General features: G+C 50.4%; 1 protein-coding gene and 1 long non-coding RNA gene across 3 annotated transcripts in view; one reads left to right on the top strand and one right to left on the bottom strand.

Annotated features, from left to right (window-relative positions):
• Window positions 1–3,131: 3,131 nt before the first annotated feature.
• Window positions 3,132–7,875, bottom strand: LOC134472905 (uncharacterized). The gene is made up of 2 exons (XR_010042919.1): window positions 7,602–7,875; window positions 3,132–7,421 (listed from the first exon to the last, which is right to left on the bottom strand). It is a non-coding gene; the product is annotated as an uncharacterized LOC134472905 (long non-coding RNA).
• A 10,023-nt stretch (window positions 7,876–17,898) lies between these two features.
• The window catches only part of Clstn1 (calsyntenin 1), a 56,094-nt gene continuing 53,613 nt past the window's right edge, over window positions 17,899–20,379 (top strand). For both annotated transcript variants that reach the window (XM_063235462.1, XM_063235459.1), the window contains exon 1: window positions 17,899–18,037. In XM_063235462.1, coding sequence (XP_063091532.1) covers window positions 17,914–18,037 — 124 coding nt within the window. In that variant the 5' untranslated portion in view covers window positions 17,899–17,913. The remainder of the gene's footprint in view (window positions 18,038–20,379) is intronic.

Genomic DNA, 20,379 nt, shown 5'->3' with positions numbered 1-20,379 from the left:
GGGAAGCAGATTTTCCTGCCTAGATTTTTTTTTTTCCTTTTTTGATATGGGGTCTTGCTATGTAGTCCAGTTGATCCTCCTGCCTCAGCCTCCCAAGGACTGAAATTACAGGCATGTGCCACCACCCCTGGCTCTCCTGTTAAAATTAAGATCAGTGTTTTCTTTTTCCCCAAGTAGACCTGGTTTTGCCATCCTTGGGTGGCACTGTGGTGTCCTGTGGCCTCATCCATGATGCCAAGCACCCCACAGGAGAGAAGCAGTTAGGTCCAGGCCTGAGGCACCCACGGGAGTGAGGGTACAAAGGATCCTGAGGAAGCGTCGGTCCAGCCAGGCATCTCAGGGACCTTTCCCTGTCTCATTTGGTCTCAGAACTCTGGAGACTTATCTATTCTGAGGTCTGCACCGTAAGAACTGCCATAGTTACAAAAATCATATGTCCCGGTTCAGGCCTGAGCTCTGCTCCTTATGGGCGGTGTGACTGCCTTGTGCCTCAGTTTCCCCATGTATAACATAGGTGATAACCCTAAGCTCCACAGGATTGTGATAAGTGTGGAACCAGAGTGGGTCTGTGGAGCTGGTCACAGTGGCACACAGCTGTAACCCTAGCAGCCTGGGGGAGGCTGAGGCAGGAGGATTGCAAGTTCAAACCCAGCCTAGACAATGTAGTGACTTAGTAAGACCCTGTCTCTAAATGAAAGAAAGGTCTGGGAGTGTAGCTCAGGGAGAAGGCACTGTGTTCAATTCCTAGTACTTCAAAACAAGGACAACCACAAACCACAGGCTGGTTTTGGTTCCAGGGCCTGGAGGTCAGAGCGCCAAAATCCTGGTGTCAGTCAGACAGGCAGGTTCCTCCTGAGACCAAGAGGAAAGGATACAAGGTGGCTCTCTCCCGGGAAAGGACTGTAGGGCGGCCTCTCCCCATCCGTCCGTGGCCAGAGGCACGTGGCTCATGGCCCCCCGGAAGAGAAAGAGCCTGTAATTGTGTTAATTGCCACAACGCCAGCTCTGCAATTAATATGCCAGGAACAAAGAGCAAACGCAGTAATGATGCATAATTGGGCCCCAAAGACACCCTTGGCCAAGCCCCGCTGGTTACGCTCCTTTTTGAATTAGTGAGGATGGACAAATTAACATTGGTCTCCCCTCAACCTCCTCAGAGGGGACTGGGGGGGCCTTGCATCCAGGCGCTGAGGCCCAGCCTTTGGGGTCTTGGTATAACAAGGGCACCAGCTACCAGCTGCAGAGTGAGGTGCCCTGATCCTTCCAGAACCTGACTCTGTGGAACCAGCCTCACAGGCCACAGATGTGGGAGGCCGAGATCCAGGGGTCTGGGCACAGCTCTTTGTCTTTTAGGGTGTAGGGCCCCCACACCCAGGTGGGTACTACTAGGGGCTGTGGGGACCACTTGGGTCACATTTTGAGATTTGATGCTCGGGTTCAACCCTGTGGGGTCAAGTCAAGCCCCAGGACAGCTGGCTGACTACTAAAGAGGAGCGCAGACCCCCGAGAGACCCAGATGAGCACAACTCTGGCTCAGGCCTGGGAGCTCGGCTACACACTCAGCAGCCCCTGCACATCCCCAGGCCCGGCAGAGACTCTTGCATCTGGGGCTCCCATGCCTCGACCTCCTCCTAGTGCAGCTCCTGGCGCTGGGCACAGGGCAAAGACCCACCTTGCCCTCCTCTCTGTCCCCCCATGCCTGTGCTTCCCCTCCAGCCAGCCACAGCCGGGTGCAGGAGGGGTTCCCCGGAGGAGCCTTTGCGCTGGGGTGCCACGATGCATCCCCTAAATGGATGCCTGGTTCTGCGGCTTCCCCAAGCCTCTAGGGTTGCAGAGGTGGTGCAGAGCAGGAGCCCAGGGGTCCCTGCCATGCTGCCCCCAAGCTCAGTGCCACATGTGACAATGTGGCTGTGATGTTCTGGGGCCCCGGCTCCAGCCCTGGGGATGATGCGGGGGGGAGGCCCTGCAGCCACCCACCTTGGTCTCCATGGCAGAGACCTCAGGACTTCATTTGCTGGACCAAGGAACCAACAGATGGGGACAGGTAGGGAGAGCAGAGGTTCAGTTGTCCCCTCCCTGCCTACATCTTGGGCTGTGGGTGACCCGGGACAGTCCAAGAGTACTCTGAGCCTTATTTTGCACATGTATCTGGTTCTGTTAATTAGTATGTTTACAGTCCATAATGCTGATGCTCACTTTTGGGGGTAGACCCGTACACTTACCAACCCTGACCCCTTTTTTTGCTTGTTTGAAACAGGGTCTCCCTATGTAGTTCAGGCTGGCCTTGAACTCACTATGTAGCCCAGGGTGGCTTCAAACTCAGTGATCCTCCTGCCTCAGCCTCCCAGGCACTAGATCACACCAAGCCTGGCATTTTAATTATTTTTATTCCCCCATCTCTAGATTCCCTTCCTATTTGCAAAAGATCTTGCCAGGTGTGGTGGTGCACCCCTGTAATTCCAGCACTTGGGAGCTGAGGTAGCAGGATCACCATGAGATCAAGGTCAGCCTGCACTACACAGCAAGACCCTGCTGGAAAAGAAACCCCCCAAAATGATCTGTGTTCCCTATTGCCTTTCATTTTGTTTTAAAATTAAAATTATTCATATTTGGGGTTGTTCACAGAAGCCATGTGATATGTAAGCTGTGTGTCTGGTTTTTCTTAACACTGTGGTCTCAAGGTGCATTCATTTCCCTGCAAATGACACATTTATCCTTCTTTGTGGCTGCATACTACTCCATCTTCCCAAGCATTCACTTTCTCCTGAAGCCCCGCCCCTATGAGCCCCCCCCAGGAGGACTGGGGAGGGGAGACCTGAGAAGTGTCCGGGAAGGGTGTGGTGCTCCAGCCTCGGGGAGGCTGTGTCTGCTCCTGTGGGAGGGTGTGTGCTGGAGTGTGATCCTCGTGGCCCTGGGGGCATTTCTTCTCTCACTGTGCCAGCCCAGCACCTTGGTTCACTCACAGTCTCACTGTGCAGTTCAGGCTGGCCTTGAGCTCACATTGTAGCCCAGGCTGGTCTTGAACTCACAGTGGTTTTCCTGCCTCAGCCTCCTGAGTGCTTGACTACAGGCATGCGTCACCGTGCTGGGATTTTTAAAAAATCTTTTTGAGACAAGGTCTTGCTATGTAGTTCAGGTTGGTTTTGAGTTTATTTTGTAGCCCAGGTTGGTGTTGAACTGGTAACCATCCTCCTGCCTCGGCCTCCCAGTGCTGGGATTACAGGTGTGAGCATCTACACCGGGCTATTTTTGTTTGTTCATTTGCTTTTTTTTTTTGAGTTGAGAACTTACTATATTTCCCAGGCTGGTCTAAGATCCAGCAATCCTCCTGCCTCAGCCTCCTTAGGAAATGGGGTTACAATTGTGTGTTACCACAGTTTTTCATTTTTTTAAAGTTACCCCTCGGTTTCCTCCAGTTCCAGGGAAGTAAGCGCGATAGGACCCAGGTGTTCTGACTGGCACTGTGGTGCACGCACATGCTCCCAGCCACTGGGGAGGCTGAGGCAGGAGAATCATTGGAGCCCAAGAGCTGAAATCCCATCTGGGAAAGACAACGAGACTCCATCTCCAGAAAGAAACAAAGAAGGAAAGAAAGAAAGGAAGGAAAGGAAGGAAGAGGAGAAAAGAGCCCCATTTCCTGATTCTCAGTTCAGTGCAGCCATGCTGGGAGCTGGGCTCCCTTCTGTCCTGGCCTTTCCCTCCTCTTGTCCTCTTCCTCCCGGCCACAGTGTGGACAGAACATAGCATATTTGACTCGAGTGTCCTCAGAGGTGGGGACCACATTCCCTGCTGGAAATGAAACAGTCAGGGAGGGAGCACAGATAGAAAATGTCAACCTTTGGCCCATCTTTGGAGATGCAGAAACGAGCTGCCTTCGCTGAGTGTGGAGGTGCATGCCTGGGAAGCTGAGGCAGGAGGATGTCAAAATGGACCCCACCCTAGGCAAGTGACTATGAGACTCTGGCTCAGAATAAAACAAAGGGCTGAGGCTGTACCCTGAAGTAGTGAGCTGCCTGGTCTCTGCGGGGAGGGAGGCTCCCTACCCTGGGAATTCTCACCAGCTTGTCCCGGCTGACGCGCTGAGTATGGGAATTCTCTCGGGTCTTCTGCCAAGGGCAGCACTGGAAAAGGTGAACAAGCCCACAGGTGCCAGTCTGATTCCTGAGCCCAGGGGGTACCCCTTTGGAAGTTGGAGTTCTTCCTCCTCCCCTTCTTCTCCCTCCTATTTCTTTTTTTTTTTTTTTCTTTTGAGACAGGGTTTGAACTCATGGTGATCCTCCTGCCTCAGCCTCCCCAAGTGCTGGGATTACAGGTGTGTGCCACCATGCTTGGCTTCGCCTCCTATTTGTATTTTTTCTCCCACTTTTCTCCTCTCCCTCTCCCCCTGCTGCTTCTGCTTCTGTTTCTCCTTCTTCGTCTTCCTCTCCTCCTCCTCCTCCTTCTTTCTCCATCCGCTTGTGATATTCGCATTAAACTCTGGAAACAAAGAACTACATTCTCAATCCTTTTTCTTTTGAGACAGGGTCTCACCATGCAGCCCAGGCTGGCTTTCTTTTTGGGAGTGGGTCCTGTCCTGGGAATCAAACTCAGGACCATGTGTTTGCCAGGCAGGTGCTGAGCTGCTGAGCTGCCCCTCTTTAAACTTTCAATCTTCCTGCCTCAGCCTCTTGAGTGGTAGGATTCTGTATCTGGGGGAAAATTAAAAAATGAATAAGTAAAAATTAAAAGAATTTTCCCCTTACAGCCATGGAGTCACCAGGCCAAGCCGCAGAAGCCAGACTGGGCTGGGCTGCCCATTTGCAGCTAATGCAGGGAATTCTGGTGGCCATCCCCAGGCTGAGGTGCCTAGTGGCTGGCTGCTTTCTTCGGGCCTCCTCCCTTGGGGCACGTTTTAGTAGCTGCCTCTGAGGACCCTCAGCTCATCTCTGTGTCCTGTGAGCGCTTCCTGCTGCCTCCAGACCCGGGAACTGATGTCCCCAGCAAAGGCAGCCAAGCCCCCAAGACCTGGGCTGTGCAGAGTGTTGGCTAGGATTCTTGGGGTCAAAGGCTTAGACACTGTTTTGGGCTCAGATGGACGACAAACAGAATCCTGGAGTCCTGCTTCTAGCAACGTGCTCTTGAGCAAATGTGACATTTTGCTCCTCTATGGAGTGGGAACAACATAGTCCCCATGTAGAGGCAGACAGCAGGTCATTGGCAGGCACCGGGCTGGGTGTGCAGCACTGGGGTTGGCAAAGTCAATCCTGGTACCCACTGCTCCAGGGCCCCCAGTGCTGCCTGTGCGGGCAGCTGGCCCAGCTGACAACAACTTGTCACCGCGTCCAGACCGAGTCCCACCTCAGAGCCCTTTTGAGGACTATCAAGCCATTGCAGGGGAGACCTTTGAAAAATGACAATATTGCCAGGTTTGGTGGCTCACACATGTAATCTCAGCCCTCGGGTGGAAGGCTGAAGCAGGAGGCCAGCCTGGACTATACTGTGAGTTCAAGTCGAGCCTGAGCTACACAGTGAGACCCTGTCTCAAAAACAAACCAACCAACCAACCAAAGGAAAAGCAAAGTGCCGGCATGGCTGGGGCAAGCATCAGGTGCACCTGGAACCAAGTGCCCAGCCTCCTGGCTTCCAGGCTCCGGGCTGAGCTCTGTGACTGGCAGCTTCCTGCAGTGGCATCACAGTGACCACAGGTCCACTGAGCTCACCAGCTGCCCGTGGCCCAACCTGATGCTGGACTCTTTTCCTCCATCTCTTTCTCTAAGGGACAGTGGGGGCCAGAAGATACAGGGCTAAGGGCTCCAGATAGGGAGGAGCTTTTGTTTGTGTTTTTAATAGAACTGAATACATCACACTTCCCTTTGAGTATCCAGTGCAGTTCTGAAATTAGACCTTCCTGATTTTACGTTCTGTAAATCTCAAAGATCCCTGGAAAACCTACGGGGTACATTCTTTCTAAACCCTCTTGAGACATGAACTCCATTAAAGAAAATCTATCAGCAATTCATTTAGTTCCTCATCCGTTACGTACTGAGTGGCTACTCTGTCAGGCAGGATCCTAGGTGCTTGGAAGGCTCTGGACTACGGAGGGGAGAGAGAAACTCCATCCACCTAGGTACCCTAATCCAAGCCTCTATCTAGGACACACTCACTTTTTTTGTTTTTTAAAGACTGGATCCAGCCACGTAGGTCAGGCTGGACTTGAGTTCACTATGTAACCAAGATTGGCTTTGAACTCACTGGACTTCTCCTGCCTCAGCCTCTCGAGTGCTGGTCTGTTCTTTTTCTCAGGCAAAGAAGGAGACTTAGGAAATCCTGCAGCCTGTGCAAGGTCTCTTGTAGGAGAAGCAGGCAGAATCCTGAGCGGCCCTGGCTGCACCACGCTGGCTCCTTCACGCTGGAACGCAGCTGGAGCAGACACTCCTGGGAGACTCAGAGACTGCAGGTTAGGGTAGGTGCAGCGGGGCGGGAGCACTTCCGGAGGGCGGACGTCATCATGTGCCTTGTGACACAGCCCTGGGGAGACGCCTGCCCTGGGCTCAGCTGTGCCGCGGGCTGCAGGCTGGTGATGAGGTGGCAGTAGGAAACCAGTCATTGAGTTTATGAGCCAGGAAGAGACACAGCCAACAGCAGCATGATGACCAGCCCGACCTGGTGACAGGATAACATCTTTGGCTGGAGAAGGGTGGAGTGTGGTGTAAAGATGGGGGGCAGGTGTCCTGGAGGGTGCAGCCCCAGAAGGGAGAGACTTCACTCCCCTGGACCCTCGGCTTCACTAAAGATGCTAAGAAACACGAGACACGGGCAGGAAGGCGTGTTCGGATCCCCTCCTGGCCGGCCAGCCTTTGTTCCAGGTCTTCCTGTTCCCTGGAGAATCAGGTCCAAATTCCTGATGCATCGTACAGCCCGGCCTCAGTCTACCTCTTTAGGCTCCTCACCCAAATTATCCCCAAACACCCTGCCCCTCCTGGAATGCCGACGCCCCCTTCCAGCCAGCTGCCTACTTGTAACCCCCCCAACAGATCCTTCCCACACCTCGGCCCTGTGCACTCTGGGAGGATGATACAGGAGGATAAGTTTGAGCCTGGTCTGGGCAAGTCAGCTACTTGGTGAGACCTTGTCTCGAAAATAATTGGATAAATAAAAAAAGACTGGGATGTAACTTAGTGGGAAGATCCAGGGTTCAATTCCCCAGGTAACCGCCCCAAACCTTGGCCTTTGACATTGTTTGGTAGCTCATCCAGCAGCCTGGCCATTCCGTCCTGAGGACTGAGGGTACATTTTAACACGCCGTGGTGTCTCAGCCCGGCCAGTCATGCCTCTTCCTTGGCTTCCTTCTCTGGAAAATGGAGCCGCTCCTAGCAGCGTCCACGACTTCCCCGGGCCTGGCCCTCAGGGTGGGGCGCTTCTGGGGTCCAGCTGCGAGATACCTGGGACACAGGGAGCGGGGATGAGCCCGGTGTGCCCGGGTCCTCCGCGTTCCGGGCGGCGGGCCCTCCAGGGAGAGCCGGCGCCGCCAGCTCGCAGGCTTGGTCCTCGAGCGGCCCGGCCCGAGCCCACGCGCGCCGGCCTGACCCCAGCCCCGCGCGCCCCCGCGTCCCGTCCTGCACCTGCAGGGGGCAGAGACGCTCAGGGCGGACGGGGCCGCCGCCGGGAGGCGCGGGGGGCCGCGCCCTCTGGGGTGTGAGGGCGGGAGCCCCGGCCCCTCGGGCTGGAGGGGAGCAGCGCCTCGGGGGCGCAGGCCCCGGCCCCGCTCAGGAGCGCGCGCGTGGAGCGGACGCGGCGGCCCGGGCGAGGGGTCGGAGCGCGGCGCGGCCGGGCGGGGGCGGGGGCGCGGCCCTGGGGGCCAATGGGAAGCCCGGCCCCGGCGCGCGCCCGCCTGCCCGCGCGCCCCCGCGTCTCCTGGTGCGCGCGCGTCGGGCGCCGCTCCCCGCCCGTCCCGCCCCGCCCGCGCGCCCCGCCCCCGCCGGTCCCCGAGCCGGACCCGAGCGCGCGCCGCCGCCGCCGCCATCTTAGTCGCCGCCGCCGCCGCCTCAGCGAAGCGCTGCTGCAGGCGGGAGGGCGCCGCGGCCGGACGCGGCCCAGGGCTCGGCACGGCGCCTCCCGCTCGGCCCCCGCCGCTCGCCGCGCCGCTTCGCGCCGCTCCGCAGCCGGCCCCGGGCCCTGCTCGGCGTCCCGCCCGCCGCCCCCGAGCCCAGCGATGCCGCGCCGCCCCGCGCCCGCGCTGGCCCCGGCCGCCGGGCTGCTGCTCGCCGGGCTGCTGTGCGGCGGCGGGGTCTGGGCCACGCGAGGTAAGCGGGGCGGGGCGGGGCGGGGCGGGCCGGGGTCGCCGGGGCCCGGGGCGCGTGGCTGCCCTGCCGCGGGGCTGGCTGGTGCCGCCGAGCCCACCGCGGGGGCGCGGAGCCGGCTTCGCTCCGGGCTGCGGCGTCCGCGTGTGGCCGGCCCGGGGCGCGCGGGTGCGGGGCTGCTTACATAAGCGCCCCCTCCGGAGATCGCGGGGCCCGGGCTGCGCCCCTGGACCCGAGCCCTTCGCGCGTGGGCTGTGCGAAGCGTGGAGCCCCGCAAACTTCGCGCTCTCTCCCTCCCGCCTTGTCACCTCAGGGGGAAATCGCGAGCGGGGACCCTGGCCGGGGCGGGGGTGGGGGACGGACAGACGGACGCGCATCTCCCCTGCAGCCTCTCCCCGGCGGGAGCGGGTGGATCGTGCGGAAAGCGCTCCGCGGCCTCAGCACGAACGCGAAACCCCGCTGGGTACTTAGGATCGGAGAATGGAAATTATTTTGCGGCTAGGGAGCAAAGAATATTTCTGAGCTGATTGATGGTGATTCTTTTTAACCTTCATCCTGTTAACCTTTTGAACGTTCCCTGCCTTTGGGTATTGACTGATCGTGCCCGACGAAGAGCTTACGCATTGCAGATGCAGGCTTCTGAATGGGGCTGGAAATCGTAAACATTTTCCTTGGCCTTGGAGTGAAGAGGGGTATCCTAGAGGGAGTACGTGAATCTACCTGATTTATTTATTTATTTTTAATCAAAAGAAATTTGGAGGAGGAAGGAGGATTGACAGAGCTCTAGATGCAATGGTCATATCCCAATTTAGCAAGCTGTAAAAAAAAAAAATTCTTTTTTTCCTCTGGGCATGACATAGAGAAGTATGGTGTTTGCAAATTAAAGAGCAGAGGCAACCGAGGCATCTTTTGTTCCAGCGTCCCTTTATTTTCGTAGAGGATGATGAACTTTGAATATTTCTTTCATTTCATTTGTAACATTTTGTCCATCCTGTCAAAATTCGGATGTTCTCCTGCTTGGCAGGTGCAAGGTCATGAGTTCAATCCCTGGTACCAAAAAAAAAAAAAAAAAAAAAAAAAAAAATTCAGATGTTAGTCACTAAGTACCTTAATCGCCCTCAATTTGACTTTTAAAAGTGAAGTCCGTATAAATTGGAAATGTTCTTTCCAGATGTAAAATATATTTCTGAAAATCTGATATAGCCAAGAGGAAAATGTCAAAAGTTTTTACTTCTCTCGAGGGTAAAAATATGCATTTTAAATTTGTGCTTTTAGTTAGTCACTGATAACATTTAACATCTTGTTAAATTCCATGTTTTTGGGGCTGGGGATTTAGCTCAGTGGAATAAGCATCTGCCTTGCAAGCGTGTGGTCGTGAGTTTGATCCCTAGTACCTTGTAAAAATACAAAAAAAAAAAAAAAATTCCATGTTTTTGAAGTTTCTCCACTCACCTACATTTGCTATTCAGTAACTGATTACTTTGGTTAAACAGTTGGCATCGATTTCAGCTCCTGACCTGCTTTATTTTGGTGGCCTGAGAACTCTTGTGGGAAGGATGTTTTGTGTATAGTAGTCAGTATTCTCTGAGCTTTTCTTGGTGCAGTTATAGTACTTCAGGATTCTTCGTCTTCAAAATCAAACCATTCTGAACATCAGTTATTATTTTGCTTTTTTTTTTTTGAGCCAGCATGGTTAGAAAATATCTCATGAATATTACATAAAATGCTAATAAAACAATTTAATTTTGAAATGTTGCAAATGAGTTTTAAATGTAAATATGCAATTTGTGGCAGCACTGTGTGGGTTCATTTGAAAAGATCATCTCAACTAATTTTTGTTTTTGTTTTTTGGAGTGCTCAAGATGGAACCCAGGGTCTGGCCTGTGCTAGGCGATCATTTTTCTACTGAGCTGTGTCCCAGCCCAAATGCTGCATTTCTCAATTTCAGGATGACGTGAATGCTGTTCGTCCTCCAGCTACCTGGGGATAAAGATCATATCCGAACTGCTGGCGAAAATGAGAGATTTCCTCATTAGAAACTGCATTGGGCTATTAATTAGTTTTGTAGAGAACCCCTGAAATTCACTTTAATTATAGTTGTAGTTCTCAGAATATATCAAGTAAGCCAAAACATTAGGAGATGTATCCTTGGCGTGCCCCAGGTAGCCTCGATGTGGGCTGCTACCTTCTTTCTACTTCTGGAGGTCAGGAAATAGAAATTGAAGCACAGCAAATAGAAAGCTAGATGCATGTTTAGAAAAAAAAAAAGCAAAAGTAATCATTAAGTAAATTTTAGAGCCAAATAGTATTCACTGTAATTTTCCCATTTGTACACATGTCTCAATGAGACATCACACTATCATTTAGCATTTCATCTCCTGGAGCTCTTGGGCATATTATCTCCTACTTTACGTTTTCATTTTTTCTGTCACAGTTAACTTCCAGTAACCTGCCATATTTATCTGTATGTGTTGCTTGTTGTGTTTCCCCTCAGTAGAACAAGCCTGAAGAGGCAGGGTGTTTTGTTCACAGACATCCTATGTGACACTGCTGCAGCCTAGAATATTAGTGGTGTGGTGGAAAATTAATGGTTGGGTAGCTGTGTCTCAGGTTAGACAGCATAGATTTTTTGGCTGGGAGGTACTGGGAATCAAACTCAGCACCTTGTGCTTGCCAGGCAGGCACTTGTGCCGCTGAGCTATGTCCCTGGCCCCAGCATAGTGTTTTTACAGTCTAATTTTCATCTGGCAAATAAGTGTCCTATACTGAAAAATGCATCACACGCTACCACAGAAGTAAAAAGCAAACCTGAGTCCTGCGCTGTGATCCATTCTGTTGATTGCAGCGTTGGGGATGTTAGACTGGAAAAGTCTAGCTGAGCCTCAGAGACTTGGAGCTACCACTTTGAGCCTGTTTTTTTTTTAAATAAATACCGTAATTGTTTGCTATTTTGAAAGATTGTTTTTGTGTGTGTGTGTTTTTTCCCCTTAAAATCTATTTTACTTCGGAGGAAAAAAAAAAACAATAAAAACAAAGGGCTGGCGATTTAACTCAGTGGCATAAGCACCTCCCTGGCAAACAGGAGGTCAGGAATTTGATCTCTGGTACCAAAACAAAACACAAAATTTCAAAACACCAGTCATGAGATAGCAGTGCTACATACATTGTGCATTGTTATCCCCAAGTCATTCACCCAGAGAGAAGGTGGTTTCTGAATTTGTTATTCTCTGTGTGTGTGTATGTACGTGTGTGTGTGTGTGTGTGTGTGTGTGTGTGTGTGTATGCATGTATTCGAGTTATTGGGGATTCAACCCAGGGGCTCTGAATGTATCCCCAGAACTTTTTATTATTATGATGATTATTATTATTTGGGGACAGGGTCTCTTTAAATTGCTAAACTGCCCAGTTGAGACTGAAAGTCACCGTCCTTTTGCCTCCGTCTCCCAGTGCTGGGGTTCTGGGTGCCCGCAAGTCCCAAGCTTGTTACCTTGCTGTTTAGAAGCAGTTTTAAGGGAAGAAGTTACTAGAATAGAGACTTCAATATTACCCATAGTGTAACATTTTAATTTCTTTTTTTGTCTGAATTTTAATACTGAAAGCAAATAATGTCTCATAGGAGACCTCTAGCAGAGTGTATTCTATTTTAATTGCTTTAACTTGATTAGTTGAGATCTTCAGAGAACTGGAAATTTACCCTTTGGCTACATACTTTCGGAAGAAAAAACATAAAACCAAACAGTTTCATAGGAAATCTTTTTCTTTTTTTTTTTTGTCTTTTTCCTTTTTATCGGTACCAGGGATTGGACTCACGACTGCCTGCTTGTAAGGCAGGCGCTTATGCTTCTGAGCTAAATCCCCATCCCCAGAAATCTTTTTTTCAAAAGGAAGTTTTAGGAGCTCATATCTTGTATTACCTGTGTTGATGGTATTTGATTTTTAAGTCAGAAAAAAGCAACTAATTCTTCAGTTTTAAATTTGAAGAACATTGCCTGGTGTCGTGGCATAAGCCTATACTCCCAGCACTCAGAAGGCTAAGAGGCAGGAGGATTGTTTGGAGTTCAAGACCAGCCTGGGCTACAAAGTGAGCTCCAGGCTAGCCTGAACTGCATAGCGAGACTGTCTCAAAAACAAAATAAAAAGACAATAAACAAAGAAGAATATGACCAGAAATGAAATTTTTATGAAGTGTATATTTACAATGAAATTAGAAATGTAGAAATTCACAGCACTGATTTTAGGGATTGGGCACATTAAACCAATCCTGAAAGTAGGAGAAGAACCAAAGGACTGTTAAAATTTTAGGAAACACAGTTACTGAATTAATTTTATTGCTAAATGGGAAAATGTACATTATTTAATTTATTTATTTTGAGACAGGGACTCGCTATGTTGTTCAGGTTAGTTTTGGACTCAGTATATAGCCTGAAACTCTTGAGTGATCCTCCTGCCTCAGCCAACCAGGTGCTGGAATCACAAACATGCACCACCACACCCAGCTTTGTTTTATTAAAATGTAATAGTTTGGATGAAGTTTTCATTTATAAGAGTTGAAACAACATGAAAGGTCTGCTTGTCCTCAAAACCATCAAGAGTCTGTTTCTTCCATGCTCTGTTGTGGTTCAGGTCATTGTGCCATGCTCTTTCCATGATTTTGATTTGACAGGAGCACAATCGCTTGAAGAAAAAAAATTTCTTTTTGCAGTATTGGGGATTGAACTCAGTGTCAGCTTTTTAAATTAAATTTGGAGACAGTGTCTTACCAAGCTGCAAAAGTGCCCAAGCTGGGCTTGAGTTTGTGATCCTCTTGCCTGGAAGCCCGCAGGCTGGGTTTACAGCCATGTGCCACCACACTTGGCTGAGACGAAATTTTAGAATGTTGATCTGCCATAAAATATAGGTTTGAAGTGGAGCATTAGGCAACTTGAGAATAAATAAGACACACACGTGTAAACATTGTGTTGGTTCATTAGTGTGACAAGCTGAAAGAAAAAACATGTACATGTATATGTGTATAAAAACAGTTAAAATAGGTCCACTGCTGATTCTCTGAGCTTGCTGAAGAGGGGGGTTAGTGCTGGTATTGTTCCCACATTGAAGGCAGATGTGCCCTGGGTGACTGATTTGGAGATGACATTGTACACTGTATGTGCCACTGTTGCCCTCTGCTTTGATGCATTTTGAAACTTTGTTGTAGGTTCTTCTTCTTCTTCCCCTTCTCCTCCTTCTCCGTGTCTTCTTTTCTTTCTGTTTATCCTTGAATAAAATGGATTTGAAAAAAAGTCTTGAGCAGTGGGAAAACAAAGTGGAGCCTTAGGAATACAGGCCCAACACTGTAAAAACAACCTATGATGCAGTGTCATATTCTTGAATTCTGTCGCCTGCAGAGGCCACACAGGGGCCACAGGTAGGGCCCTCAGGCCCGGCCACCCGCAGGTGAGAATGTGATGTGCTCGCTGGCCTCGGACTGACAGCTCTGCTTCCCTGCGTTTCAGGCATATTTTTGCTCATTTTCTCATTGAGCTTTAGAATGATATTATTAGATTAAAGATTTTCACAGGATCTGTGGTTGAGTCTTTTTTTTTTTTAAATTTTAAAGGTTCTGGGCAAAGACTCAATTACTTCAAAGTGACTGAATTTAGAACATCTTGCAAACTTGTAAAACATATCAGAAGGTTAACTTCTTCCCATTCCCGAGCCCCAGCGGGGTGTGAGGCTGCACATGAAAGGAGGACCTGTGCCCGCCTTTCTGCCTTTCTGGTCAGGCTCGGTGTCTTTCAGCCCTCTGTTTCCATCCAGTCCGACTGTCCTGTGATAAGAACTACTGTGGAGCCTGTTACTGCTCAAGTCTATCTAGATCTGTATTTAACTCATGGTTTAGGATGAAAGAAGACCACATTTTCCTCCACTTTTTTTTTTTTTTTTTTTTTTTTGAGACAAGTTTTCACTGTATAGCCCATACTGGCCTTGAATTTGAAATTCTGCTGCCTGGGGCTCCTGAGTGTTGGGATTATAGATGTACACCCTCATGCCTGCCTGGCTTCCTACACCTTGAACTCACTGTGTAGCTAAGGCTGGCCTCGGACTCACAGTGATCTTCCTGTGTATACCACTTTTTATTTGAAAAAAAATTATTTGAAAAAAAAAATAAAAAGCCTTAAGAATTTCAAGCTAGGGATGTAGCTCAGTGGTAGAGCCCTTGCCCATGGGTGAGGCCTTGGGTTCAGTTCCTAGCAGTGCCAAAAAAAAAAAAATCATCCAACCAAAAAACAACCTAAGCAAAGAAGAGCAAATAAAGCACAGCTTTGTTGACACACTGAAATGGCAAATTTTTTTTTTTTTTTTGGTATTGGGGATTAAACCCAGGGTCTTTACACTGAGGTACAATCCTAGCCCTTTAAAAAATGGTTTTGAGGGCCAGGGATGTAGGTCAGCGGCACAGTGCCTGCCTAACAAGTGTGAACTCCTGAGTTCAATTCCCCAGCCCCCCCCCCCCAGATAAAATAAAAAATTGTTTGTGAGACAGGGTCTTGCTTAGTGGTTAAAGTGCTCAGGCTGGGCTTGAACTTGTGATCCTCCTGCTTTAGCCTTGCAGAGTACCAAAATTACCAGTATGATCACCACGCCTGGCTTCACCTTTCCAAAATGTGTAGTTCAGTTATTTCAGTATATTCACCAAGTTGTGCGACTGTCAGCACTATCTCATTTCCAGATGTTTTTGATGCCCTCAAAAGAAGCCCTGTTCACATTGGTAGTCACTCTCCATCCCCTGGTTTCCCGTTTCTTGGAAACCATTAATTCACTTTTTGTTTCTGGACGTACTCATTCTGGACATTTCCTATCAGTGGACCCTTGCCTTTCTTTCTCTTGATTATATATGATTTTCCCCCCTTTTGAGACACGGTCTTGCTGTGTAGTTCAGGCTGGCCTTGAACTAACTACATAGTGCGGCCCTGTCTAAAAACAATGAAAAGACAACAAAAGCAGACCCTGGGGGGAGGCGTGGTCTCTGTTCTCTGGGTTGGGTACCCACAGTGGAAGAGGTATGCCTACAGTGTGAGAGGTAACTCTTTTTTTTTTTGTCTTTTTCCTTTTTATCCGTACCGGGGATCAAACTCACGACTGCCTGCTTGCAAGGCAGGCGCTTATGCCGCTGAGCTAAATCCCCAGCCCGAGAGGGAACTCTTACAGTGAACAGCAGGCTCAGCAGCCTCGGGGCTTGCTGGTCCTATAACCTTTGACCACCGTAACCAAGCAGGGCAGCAGGGCAGCAGGGCAGCGGTTTCCAGCCCAGGCGCCCTTCTTCCCAGGTGTCTGTGCGAATCTTACTGTAGTTTTCTGCCTCTGGCACCAGGTGCCCTGTCACCTGGCTGGTTCCTTGCTTTGCTGTTGTCTTACATGTGCTTGCGTTCCAGGCCTGGGGACCTTGAAGGATCTGTCCTCTTCTCCGTGAAGCAGGTATCTCTTCCCGCGTGGGCACCCAATAGCTGGCAAAGCCATTCTTCTTGTTCCCTGGATTGTGCCTAGGGGCTTATGCACATGCCAGGCAGGCGGGCAGGTCCCCACGCTGAGCCACGGCTCGGCCCCTGAGCCACTCTTTCCTCACCTGGGCTTCAGATGCTTGTGTACCTACCGCCCCTTCCTGCCTCTGCTGTGCGTCCGGGCCTGTGGCAGTTCTTGCCTCTCTCCCCCTGCTGGCTGGAGGTTTGCGAGCTTCTCAGCAGCCCCCAGACCTGAAATCGCCCCGTCTGAGGCTGCGGGGGGGGGCGGGGGGGCGGGGCTGCAGCGTGCCTGCTCAGGTAAGTGACCAGGTCCCGCACGCAGGGTTTGGGGAAGAGAGGCCTGCGCAGCCGCTGCTGGGTTAGGAAGGAAGCAGCTTCTTCCATTGCATCGTCTGCACCATGCTGACCTGCTGAGAAGTGTGGTTTGTTAAATACAGCCCACGTTATTTTGTCAGGTTCTTTGATTTTATTAACTATTTTTTAGGGCTGGGGATTTAGCTCAGCGGCATAACCGCCTGCTTTGCAAGTGCATGGTCGTGAGTTTGATCCCCAGTACCGATAAAAAAATTATTTTTTTATTTAACCAATCTTAATTGTAGTATGAAACACTTAGAAATAAATGTCAAAATGCATTTAAAACTCAGTAGAAAAACCCAAAACTTAGTAGAAATGAATGTCATCTTTGTTTAATACCTACTTAAAATGTAACAAAGACAAAACATAGAGCGCAGACATTTATTCTGAACTTCTTAAATGCTTACCAATTTTTCCCATACAGGAACTTCTCTTTTCTCATTTTGTCTGGTACAGAGAGTCAAACCTGTAGGTGTTCTGTCACTGAGTGGCCTTACCAGCTCCTTTAATTTTTTTTTTTTTTCTTTTTCTTTTTTATCAGTACCGGGGATCGAACTCACGACCGCCTGTTTGCAAGGCAGGCGCTTATGCTGCTGAGCCAAATCCCGAGCCTAGCTTCTTTAATTTTAATTGGTGAGGTTAGTGAGGCTTGAACCCAGGGCTTCATGGATGCTGGTTAAGTGTTCTACCATTGAGCTACACCTCCAGCTGCCACATTGCCTTGGTGGGGCTTGAACTTGAGAGCCTCCTGTCTCCGCCTCTAACCGTGCTGTGATCACATGGTGGGTACACCATTGCATCTGGCTTCTCCTTCCCTCTGCCATCCATTCTCCGTTTTCTTCCTCTTTAGTTCAGGCTGGCTTTGCATGCACTGTGTAACCCCAGTCTGGCTTCAGATCCCCCTCCAAGCTAGGATCTCATGTGCCACCTAGCACACCTAGCATTCTTTTTCTTTTCTTCTGGTGATGCTGGGTTTTGAACCCAAGGCCTCAGGGCCAGTGATTATCACGCTAAGGGTGTGCTCTGTCACTGGTCTGTGCTGCTAGCCTCTGACTGTGTGTCAGTGTCAGCATCATCACCTCTGAGAGTTTTCTAGAACCACAGGTCCTCTGGGTGGCTTCTTGGTAAACCCGCAGTGCCCACCCACATGGAAAGATGGCACCCTGGTGTCCTCCATTAGCTGCAGGGCAGAGGCTGTTTGCCCCCTTGCTGTCCCCTGCATCTCGCAGGCAAAGAATGGACTGAATTCACAGGAGACGGTGAGCACAGGCGGAAGTAGAGGCTCATAGAGGAACAGGCTGGCTCCGGACAGGGGATTAAGACGCCGGTTGAGCAGATTGTGTTTACCTTTAGAATACCTCTGCTAATTCATACGGGTTTCCTATTACGTGTGGAATTAGTAACAAGGACATCAGAAGCAATTAAAATTCCCTGGTAATCCTTATTGTTTTCCACCATGTGATTCAAACATTACCAAAGCAGTTTGTAGCACAGACAAGCTCAAATATAATCTCCTGGCCTGCCTTGGGCTTTGGCTGTCACAGGAACAGTGGGTGACTAACAGGTGGGCTTCAGCCGTTGTCGGTGCTGGGTCCTCGATAAGCCTAGACGGGATTGTGCAGCCCGAGCTGGCAGGGCTGACCCCAATTCTGAGATTTTACTGTAAATACCACTGACACCTGATCAGGATTCCCATAGGAAGCATTTTTATTTGGTCAGGATTTAAAACGTCTGTCCCCAGGTGTCCAGGACTTCTCTTGCTGAGCTGAGGAGCCCTGGAAATGGGCCTTCAGACCCTGTGGCTGGGTGGGCAGCTGCACTTAGTGTGTGCCAGGCCCTGGGCTCCATCCCAGCACCAGAGGAAAACATCCAGCACAGAGGAAGGTTTAACACAGCGGACTGTGGGTGAGAAAGCATTTGCAGCTTCTTTTCTCTGTAGCACTGGTGGAGGGCGCGCTTCACTCCCTGCTGCTGCTGAACAGCATCCCTAGCCCTGAACGGTTTCACGACAACGCAGTCCCCTTCTCCTTCCGCCGACTCTAACACTTGTCTGGTGAAGGGCGGTTTCAGGGAGTCCTTCTCCTTCTCGCCAGTGGTTATTATGCATGTGCTCATTCAGCTGGTTTTCCCCAGCATCATTCTGCCTGTGCTTAGGGGCTGGAGCTTTTAAGCATAAAGCCAGTGACAGGTCCACCTGGGCAGTGGTCTGGTGGGTTTTTCTTGTTTTGCAGGAGGCATGTACTAGGTTTCTGTCATCACAGGGTTAGAGATGTGGCCAGCATGGCTGGGGTCCTTCCGGGGCCTTCTCAGGGAGGGTCCTGGGGTCCTGGCAGAGAATAAGGAAGGCCATCTTGTTCCCTGAGCTGGTATCTTCTGCTTACAGGGTTTTCGGTCCCTGTGGACACAGTGAAGGAAGACAAAGGTGGCTAGTAGGGCCGGGTGTAGTGGCTCAGGCCTGAGGGAAAAGGCCCAGGCGGCTACTTGAAATCCCGGTTTGGTTTTGTCTGGAAACTGCTCGGGGGAAGAGAGAGGATTGGAGGCAGGAGTGTCCACTTGTAATAGAGTACTCACTGTCCCCCTTTTTTTCCCTTTGGGATGGGAGTCTTCCTGTATTGCCCAGGCTGACTCAAGCCTCTCCTGCTTCAGCCTACTGAGATCGTAGGCTGACTGTGCTTTCTTATTGGAAACCCAAGTATAGGCAGGTAAACTGAGGTGAGTTGGTAGGGAAGGCAGGCCTCTGAGAAGTCGCTTACCATAGCTTACAAAAATTAGGCCTTCCGTAGACTTGGTGATGGAAATCTGCTACCCTGGACACTTAACACTTTTACTTCACTCTCAGTTCCCTTACCAGGTAATGGTGCCCGTCCCCTGGACTGCCTTGTCCCCCAGCCCTAACTGCCCAGCTTTGCTCCCTGAGGTCAGAGCCAGTTTTGATTCCCGAGGACTGGAAAAGGCAACTCCCGTGGATTAGTGGTGGACTGTGAGACGCTTGCTCGGCCAGGGTGGCAGGAGGCGTGGATCTGCGGTGAAACACTGTGTGTGTCCACTGGCCCAGGGCCGGGGTTTGCAGGTCAGGGATGTGGCACAGAAGCCAGTAAGTGAGCTCTGAGGGACGGTGCCTGGGGCACCTGGTGGTATCCAGTCACCCAGTTGAGGGACCCTGGGCTCTTCTGGGAGCAACCTGTGGGCCCAGGCTCCTTAGGACACTCTGGAGGAGGTGCTGTGCAGGGTCCCTCTGGCCCTACACAGTGGAAAAAGAAAATATAGTTACCACAACAAAGGATAAGTCAGTGGCACTAAAATACCTCATTCCAGGGACCTGGGACATAGCTCGGGGGCACAGTGCCTGCCTGGCAAGGCCGAGGTCTGAGTTTGAGTCCCAGCACCAAAAAACAACCAAAAAAACAGAAAAAAGAAAACTGTGTTTCCTCTCTGAGATTACACTCTTAACGTTCTGGTATAAATTTTTTCCATGGAAAGTTTATCTGCATAAAAGTTTAAATAGAATGTGATCGTATTACACAGAGAATTTAGCTAATTAATTTATTGTCATCATTACTATTTTGTAGCAGTGCTAGGGATTGAACACATGGCCTCAGGCATGCTGGGAAGCTGCTCATTCTGTCACTACGCTGTAGCCCTTGTCCTGAGTAGTGGTTTATCGTGTTCCCTTAATGTCACTTATTCACCCGACATCTGGCTGCGTGTGGTGGCACATGCCTGTGTCATCATAGCACTTGGGGGACCGGGACAAGAAGAGTGCAAGTTGGAGCCTCACCTGGGCCAATCAGTGAGACCCTGTCTCAGACAATAGAGGGGAGGATACTGGCGCAGTGGGTCAGTGCAGAGGCCCAGGATTCAGCCCGCAGCACCGCAAAGAAAGAAAGAAAGAAAGCAGAAAGCACTTGTGTTAGAGCCAGGCCTGCTGGTGTGCGCTTGCAGCCCCAGGGGAAGTGGCGGAGCCTCGGTGTTCAGAGCCAGCCTGGGCGAAGGGAGGAAACCGGTTTCTCAGAGCCAGACCAGAGCAAACATTGGTTCCTGTGTGTGCAGATCATCCCTGGAGGGGCATGGCATAACCTGTGTGGTGAATCTTTATGGTTGCTACAGTGTCTGGTTCCCTGACCTTGTGCTCAGAAATTAAGAGTACTTCAGAGAACTTGTGTGGGTTGTGTTTATCCATATTTACTGTATTGAAAATTAGAAGTGAGAGCCTATTAAATAATGTGATGATTAATTTACTTAAAATA

Source organism: Cavia porcellus, unplaced genomic scaffold (genome assembly GCF_034190915.1).
Source record: "Cavia porcellus strain 051 isolate PalLab524CR breed Dunkin Hartley unplaced genomic scaffold, mCavPor4.1 scaffold_25, whole genome shotgun sequence".
Classification (NCBI taxonomy): Eukaryota; Metazoa; Chordata; class Mammalia; order Rodentia; family Caviidae; genus Cavia; species Cavia porcellus.
This window is presented reverse-complemented; position numbering and strand designations above follow the sequence as displayed.